We start from the raw sequence: 9093 nt of genomic DNA on the forward strand, positions 1-9093 counted from the left end.
TACACAGGCAATACTTGGCCTCCTTAAACTTGTTAATTACCCGTCAGGCCATGCGTTGGGTCTTTTTCGTCCATCTTGATTTCGAGTACAGGTGAGCTTAGTAAAAGCTGTTGCATTAAATGCTTGTACCATGTTTTCGCATAAATAAACTCTCCCCATAAAACCCGCTTTTGAAACGTAGTGTCCGTAAGATCCTATATAAGCAAGTCTGGTCCGATATGATAAAGGGATCATGAAGATATCATTTGGATACTGGCCCGTGGTTCCGCTGTTGCTTTCCTCCCTGGCTTCAGCGTTAGTTTGAGCCGGAGAGTAAATACTGTCCAACCGGTAAATACTGAATAACCGGATTAGTAATGTCGTAAATTGTGATAAAAAGAGTAACCGTAACAATACAATATGTTTAAAAATGGAGCAGAAGTCGTGGAGTTAAATGGTAAAATACATCCGGAATTTTGATGGCTTCCAAGGGAGTCTTGAGTGTCCAGTGTTTACATAGGGACATTGTCTTTAATACAGTCAGATGTATAAATGATAATAATTGACGCTTTATTTTGCAGGCCAATCTGTGCTCCAGTTAAGCAACCACGATGCCGGGAAGGTGAGTTGATTTTGTATCGCTATCGATCTAGATTTGATGATCGGTATTAGTTCAGGTTTATTTGAGAACGCATTTCGCCATATATTCTCACGGGCTTCATTTTTATTTGGCAGCTCTTGACGTACGCAGACATACGCATTTTGGTACTCGTTTTATTCGACTCGTAAACCGCAGAAAATTAAAAGTTAATACTGTAGTATAGAAAAAATGAGTGATGCAGAATTCCTGGAAATTCGAGAACTTTTCAGTTAAAGGACACAATCTTGTGTTTCCCTGCTTAGTGTGGTAACGTTTATGTAAGGGACTTGGACATAATTCAGATATGATTCTGTCGCATTTGAGAGTGCATATTGGCAAGGTTTCTCCCTTTACAAGTCAGCTTGTGTTATGTGTAAGTAATACCAGTTTGGTTCTGTTCTTAACAGCTCTCATGCAAGAACATTTATACCAGTTTACATTTTTACTACTCGGATTTTCAGTTTGCATGTTTAAAAGTTTATTCTTTGTGTAAAATTGCCTATTCAATCTTTGTTAGTGGTTGAAAGTGATAATTACTGAATATATCTTAAGCTTTATTTGCCCACAATGTTATATATATATATATATGTGTGTGTGTGTGTGTGTGTGTGTGTATATTTTAATATAACCTACTCTGAAGAGTGAAATGTAATAAGGGTTGTATACGTGCACTACATGCACAAGAATAGGTTAGAAATAACTTTGGATGGATGAATGTGCACATCCTTGTATTTGCTGTTACTTGCTAATTGTAGATTTTTTTCCAACAGACTTTGGAGCAAGGCTATTTTTGCTGGCTACAAGCGTGGTCTGCGTAACCAGCGTGAACATACAGCCCTGCTAAAAATTGAAGGTGCATACACTCGCAAGGAAACAGAGTTCTACCTGGGCAAACGCTGTGCCTATGTGTACAAAGCAAAAAAGTAGGTGACCCAGTAATATGCTTAGAAGCATTACTTGTAGAATAGCCATGGGCTAAGAGCAAGCTTTTTACAAGATTTTGTCTTTGAGTGGCTATTGAGGTTGAACAAAATTGTAGAATTTGTTTCACAGAGTTTTGGCCTACATGAGAGAGAGAGAGAGAGTAGAAATACATTGTTTTTGTCGCCTACAATTTGGTGGTGTTTGTGATGCACATTATGACACCTCTAATCTGCTGCCTGTCCCCTTCTGTCGAAAGAGTAACCTGTTGATAGGCTTGTTACATGTCTGATTCAGGTGCATCTATTTTTAAGTGTACAGTTTTACACATTTACCATGTAAATATAAAAGTGCTACCAATGATGGCATCTAATGGATAACCGTATTACTGTTCTTACTCTTATCATATTTTTCAGTAATACAGAAGTAGACATTTTAGTTCTGCCTAAACCTCCAATTTAAATGATTTTTAAAATGAGAACAATTTAGAAATAACCTGTACAATTTGTAAATTTATTGAAATGCATTTTTGTTTGACTGAAGGATAGTATTTTTTTTTCCTTGTCAATTTCAATATCGATATTTTACTGGAAAACCAGGTATTGCCGTATGTCCTGAAACTCTTTAGTATTGAAGTAAATAGTACTCAACAACTGGATTGATACACAATGATGCAAGTTTCACTGAATCTAGCTGATGCCTCAAAGCATTTTTTTTTTTTCTATTACGAGTGAATTCTCTTCATTTACTTACACAACAGGATTCCTATTACAAGCCAAAAATAATGTACTTTACATGTAAAAGCCTTCTCTTTTTTAATGTGTATATATATCTAAGCACTTTATAAAAGTTATTTTAGGGATTGTAATTTGGAAACATAGTTATATTAAAATAGGCCAGCTGACCAGGGAAGAGGAGTGAAGCAGTTTCAGTCTATTAGCTTCCAGACAAAGCACCTCTCTTGTCTCTATTGTCATTAAGTACTTTTCCCAGTTATACTACTCTACACTTGTAGGTCAGGTTTAATTGTATTGCTTGGTGTTTTGTCAAATATTTCTCTTGTGACAATTTTTATACCTAAAATCTACGTGCGAGTTCTTGATAAAGTGAATTGGTTATTCTGATAACTGTATAAGGATAGTATGACTAGGTGATTGGAATGGCAAATTTTAATTGGTAGATTTTTTTCTGTTTAACACTTTACATTCATAATATCAGTAATGTCCTGGGATCTGTTTAAAATAGTAACTGGACATTTTGACCAAAACTATCCCAGTCTTTGTCAGTAGGCAGTTTACTTGTATTGAATTTCTTTCTTTAATCCAACATAGACTTCTGCAGTAGTTCAAAAAAGTAATGGAGCCCAATATGCTCCAGTAATCATTTTGTTTCTGAAATTATATTATGGTGAAGGTGTCCTGTCTATTTAAAACGGGATCTGTTCCATATAGTTGCACTATCAAATTACACTGTGCCAGACTTGTAATTAAAAAATTCAGATCTCTTTTCTGGCATTATTGGTTTTTGAATAGGCCTTTAGTTCCCCTAATTAAAGTAGCATTGTTTGTAAGAGCAATGCCTTCATTTTAAATAGTAGTGTTTATCTTCTGTTGTAGTGCTCCCTTCACGAGTGGAATGAAAACTTGGACTAGCTGTATGTTAATCTAATGTCAGGATGCCCTGTGAAGATTTTGTAAAATGCATGAAAAATAAATTAAATTAAACGTTGTGTCCTCAGGAGAAAATTTGGCAAAAAATGTGAAATCCATATATCTGATCTACAGTACCTATCAGGGGAAAGCCAAATTCTAAATTAAGTATAGTAACTAGTAAAGTTCAGAACAAAGAGTAAAATGGTGATATATATAGCTTCTGTAAAAAGGCTGCTGCTTGCACAGCGCCTGGAGTTAAGATAAATCACAATGTTTAAAGGGGTTTATATACATTGCTAGTAGTTTTAATTACCACAGATGCTGTTTTATGCACTTGGCCTGTGTATGATGCAAAAATTTAATGTCTGTTTCTTTTGTCAATATTATGTACATGTTGAAATACTGTAGTTTTTCAGGAGAAATAGATGCTATAAGAAGTGTAATTCGACAGTGAAAACACTATTCGTCAGCTACAGATATTCACAGGTTTTCACACTGGAAAGTAAATTATGTGCTGTCACAGTAGATATACTTAAGGGATGTTAATCACTAATTTATCACCTAATCAAAAACAATTTTAAAATGTAGTTTGTATGGAGGTGAAAAGCAGCCTGTTGGGCTTTAACGATTTTAAAATTAATCACAAAGAAAATGGATTAACTATCAAAGAAATAGTGGTAAGTTTTATGTTAGCCTTGGAGCTAGCTGCTTTTATGTATTGCCTTTAATACTTATCTATTAATGTATCAAATGCCTTTGCAAGGGATGCACATATGAATTTTCATATTTGGTGTTGTGTATTTATTGTAAGCGTTTTAAATTTTCTTTGCTTTTCTTCATGCATTTTCTGTTTTGAGCCAAGTCACAGAGTGAAATGTGGTGCTCCTTCTCACTAAAACAAATTACAGGTTTGCCAGTTAAACATTGCTGTACCATGAGTATATATAGTAAACAGGTTTAACTAGAAAAAGTCTGATAGAGAGCACAGACACTAAATTGTTTAGTATACCTACAGTTTGGCTTATGACTTTATCTAAGGTGACTTACAACATTTTTCATACAATTACATTTCTCTTGGATCTCCAGTTGGAGTGCAGACAGGTCAAATGACTTGCTCTTTGTCACTTAATGTCATTAGTAGGATTTGAAACCCACAACTTCAGGGTTTGAAGTCCAAAGCCTTAACCTCTACACCACACTGCCTTCCTAGGGTACACTGATCCTAGGATCATTTGACAGTGATCCCTCAGGTTTCAATTGTATTATTAAATTACCCATGATAGTGATGTCTCTGTAGTTCTTAGAATGTCAGAAATCTCAGTCCATAATGGGCATGATAATAAATTCCTCATTATGCAGAATTGAGTTTATAAGAAAAGGTAGGATAGTAGCAACAACATTTTTTATATAGCACATTTTCATACAAATGATGTTGCTCAAAGTGCTTTACAGATTAAAGAAAGAAAAGTTTATAAAAAAATCTTATTTTTATATTAAGTAACAAAGAAAAAAGCTCTGATGGCCTGGAGGAAGAAAAAAAAAAAAAAAACCCAAAGGGCTGGAGAAAAAAAAACAATCTGCAGGGGTTCCGAGTCCACAAGACCACCACCCAGCCTGCACTGGGAATTCTACCTAACATAATCTAAATCAGTCTTTGTGGTTTTCAGACTTCAGTTGGAAGAATTAGATGATGATGGCCTGTCCTTCAATCCATCAATGTAGGTAACTGCATGTTGCCTTGATCAGGTGGTGGTGGCGGCGCAGATCGCCACCACATATAACAGGAAAAACAGCAGAGAAAGTAGGGGTTAGTACAGATTGTGAAGCTATGATTAAAACCGATAATTAAATGCATATACAAAATTATCAGAGTTACACTAAAATGAAGCTAAGAGAAGGCCATTTTAAAATAATGGGTTTTTAGCAGTTTTTTTTAAGTGATATACTTTATTAATCCCAAGGGGAAATTCACATAATCCAGCAGCAGTATACTAATACAAAGAAACAATATTAAATTAAATAGTAATAAAAAGGAATAAAATGAAAATAAAATTGTGCTCCACCGTATTAGCCTGGTGAATTCTATCATTAAGCTATTCCAGATTTTAGGTGCACAACAGCAGAAGGCTGCCTCACCACTTCTTTTAAGTTTATAAACAGACACTCATTTGAAGAGTTAAGGTTACGATTTGGAGTGTAAGGTAAAAGGCATTCCAAAATATAGGCTTTGTAAACTATAAGCAGTATTTTAAATTCAATTCTAAATGGCACAGGTAACCAGTGTAGTGACATCAAAACCGGAGAGATGTGCTCAGATTTTCCTTTACTAGTTAAGATTGTGACACCTGTATTCTGCACTAGTTTCAACCGATTGATGTCTTTTTTGGGTAGTCCTGAGAGGAGTGCGTTAAAGTAATATAGTCAACTAAAAACAAAAGTGTGAACTAATTTTTCAGCATCTTAAAAGTTTTTTTGTGTTTTTCTCTCTCTCTTTGTTTCTTTCACCTTATACAATTTCTTGTATTTGGAATTTTAGTTTTTGCATATCCCTTGGGGTCAGAGCGCAGGGTCAGCCATTGTACAGCGCCCCTGAAGCAATTTAAGGTTAAGGGCCTTGCTCAAGGGCCCAGCAGAGTAGGATCTCTTTTGGCAGTGACAGAGGTTCGAACCTGCAACCTTCGGGATACTAGCACAGATCCTTAGCCTCAGAGCCACCACTCCACCCTAAGTTATAAATGCCGTCCTAGTAATCTGATTAATGTGTGATTATTTAACAGTAGTTATTTGTAAACTTACCCTGTAGTGGAAATAACAATCGCCACTTTCACAATCTTAAAAGGATTATCTGTAATGGTAAAGTTTTGGAATGATATGGGCATTATCATGTGGCTCATTATCTTCATGCATCACAGAGGTCCTGTACTACACCTTACCCAAAATTATTAAATCAAGCTAATTTTACTATCTGTGTATTGAGAAGGGATTTTCCTTGATAAAGGATAATGCTGAATATAATCCATTTGCATACACAATCATCTTGGGTTTTTTTTTTCATGCCTTGACTGCAGAAAAATTAGTGTTTCAGCCTTTAGTCAAATAACACATTTAAGTTTGGATATGAAGTGGAGTCATTACAGGTTTTCATAACTCATTTGTCATTACACACCTGTTTGATTTATGTGGTCTGCTGAACCATAGCTTTAGTTGAACTAGTAGAATTCAAGACACATATGAATATTGTTTCTTTTGTGTTTAGAGTCAGTTTAAGATCAGGGAAGGTTTGCTTTATATGTAGCTGTGATATTCTGAGTTTGCTTAATGTGTTGTCACACACTTCTGACCATTTCACCATAGAGAAAACTATTATTGGTGCATGTGAAGGGTTAATCACGCTAGTTAATACAATTAAGAGGTCTGGTTTCCCTCAGTGACGCATGGGATGTGCTTTATACTATTAATCTCCTACTCATGACCTTAAGTGTTGATCTCTGAAAAAGTTCCATAGAAAAATAGTGCTCATCTTTGGGAACATGTAAGCTACCATTGCTGCTCACTGCAGTCTTGAACAGCAGAGGAGTATTTGCTAAGGTGTCAGATGGATAATTTGCATTTGAGGTTGGGTTTAGGGATGCTCTGATCAGGCTTTTAAAGGCTGATACCGATCACCGATTTCATGTTACTTGATGAGCTTCCTCCCCTTTAAAACACTTTTTACACTAAGCTCCTGCATAACCAGATGCATTGAAGCTTTATGTCCTGTATTAAAGTGTATTTTTATACTTAAACTACAGACTGCTGGTGGTGTGTGTTTTAATTTTTATTAGCAAAATATAATTCCATAGGCTTATTGTTCAGTGACCATAAAAACGCTAAAATAAAATTGCCTTAAGTTTACATACTTTAAATATGTACAAAAATACACATGGCATAAAAGAAAATGCTTATAATTTCATGCTGTCATTTTTTTTCTGTAACAGCTTCATTTAAGGTAGTTTTCACCATTTCTCGGACAAACAAAATATACACCCTCTTGCACTCACATTTTTAACCATTGTACTACAGCTTTTTTGCTGTTAAAATAAACATCTGTTATTTATGCATGCATGTTGTTTGTTTTCTTCAGTGTATTATCTAGACATTTGTAATTCTTGAGGTGTAATTATAAAATTTGGATTACCATTTTAATGTAGTACTTGTCTCTTATCAAAACTTGTGCTGTATGATGCCCAGCAACAAATAACCATGGCACAAATCTTTAAAAAAGCCTATTTACTAAGCAGCAATTTCAATATTGTCCATCTTTTTCCAAATAAAAAGTGTAAACTGCTGCATTTTAAACAAGCATACTGTCCAAACTCGAGCGGTGTCCATTTTAATGTAAAGAACAAAATAAAGTTCTGGTGTCCTTAAAAGTAGCTTTTCTTGATGGTTTTTGTAGCTGCACGGGATGACTTATCAAGATTACTTTTTTCCAGTTACACCGCTTTCCTTAATGTAAAGTCTAATATATCAATCACCTCACTGATAAAACAAACCTCCACTCACTGCACACTTTTTTCTTTTGCACTGCATGAATTTTGCTGCAAAAGGAAAAAGTAGCTTACCTACTTTGTTACCTTGCATAAAGGAACACTACAACTAAGTTACCACAAAGCTTAGAAAAGCAGGGGCTGAATAGTGAAAATCAACCAATTTCGAATGGAGGTGTATCAATCGGAGGATCCCTAGTTGGTTTGGCGTAGAATGGATTTGCAGAGTGCTTTGGTCTGTAATCATGGTCAGTTTATATAAAATACATAAAGGTGACAGAAGATTCTGTTGTGAATGTGCTAGTGTGACACATTTGAAGCATTAAGTCTATTTCACTGTGCAGAATCTTACACATCGCCTTTAAGCAGGCCAGTCATCTGACCTCTCCCAAGTCCAGTGGCTGTTGTCGTTGAAAATGGTGCCTTTGACTACCTTTTTGATCTCTTGATGAAAACAATGTGTTGTATCAATTTTTCAGCCAAAGTCTGATTTTTAGTTTGACCTCTAATCTCAAATGAATCTGAAAATTTATATTTGTAGGCATTATATATAGTCAACTTTGGTATGTGTTGACAAACGCCTTCATGGTGTAGTTTTAATTGTTCCCATAGTGTTTACATTAAAATAACTATTTTTCTTCCAATTTTTGTTTACAGTTTGCACTCTGCTATACCATACTACATTTACTGTTTAAACAGGCACAAGAATGTTTCCGATTTGAGGTTTATTTGGCATATTGGTATTCTCACACAGTTAACATGGTTGTGTTAATTGAAGATATAAGAACAATTGTTTCTTTATTTACAGAAATACAGTAACCCCTGGTGGGAAACCCAACAAGACCCGTGTGATTTGGGGAAAGGTTACCCGTGCTCATGGGAACAGTGGAATGGTCCGTGCTAAGTTTCGCAGCAATCTCCCTGCAAAAGCAATTGGACATAGAATACGAGTGGTGAGTACCATTTCATAAATGTCTTTTAACTAACACCTTGAAATAGGTTATTGAAATTTTGTGATTACCAATACGTGCATCTGTTAATGCTCTGAAGTATATCTTAATGAGTACAGACATATTTTGAAGTCTTAAGTTACATTTGTTTCCTGTCCTGTTTCTGTTCAAATTTAACAATTGTCCTGTTTCTTTCAGATGCTGTACCCATCTAGGATCTGAAGTCCTCAAGTACAAAATCTCTTGTATATACAATAAAAGAGTTTCTTTCCAATCTTTTTTGAGTTTTGTCTTTTCTGGGGGAAATAGTTGTGGTTTAATTAAGCTGCACATTTGAGACTGACTAGTTTACATATGAGAGGACTTCAGTCCCATTAGTACTGACCTGTCTGTGCTTACAGGGTAGCCTGCCTGCAACATTA

At 35.3% G+C, this 9093-nt stretch overlaps 1 protein-coding gene across 1 annotated transcript; it reads left to right on the forward strand.

Annotated features, from left to right (window-relative positions):
* The first annotated feature begins 29 nt into the window (after positions 1-29).
* rpl35a (ribosomal protein L35a) lies at positions 30-8949 on the forward strand. Its single transcript, XM_039764864.1, has 5 exons — positions 30-91; positions 561-601; positions 1390-1542; positions 8530-8674; positions 8870-8949. The coding sequence occupies exons 2-5, from the start codon at positions 591-593 to the stop codon at positions 8891-8893; spliced, it is 333 nt and encodes a 110-aa protein (XP_039620798.1). The 5' UTR covers positions 30-91; positions 561-590; the 3' UTR covers positions 8894-8949.
* The last annotated feature ends 144 nt before the right edge of the window (positions 8950-9093 follow it).

This window comes from Polypterus senegalus, chromosome 1, assembly GCF_016835505.1.
Source record: "Polypterus senegalus isolate Bchr_013 chromosome 1, ASM1683550v1, whole genome shotgun sequence".
In the NCBI taxonomy this organism is placed as follows: domain Eukaryota; kingdom Metazoa; phylum Chordata; class Cladistia; order Polypteriformes; family Polypteridae; genus Polypterus; species Polypterus senegalus.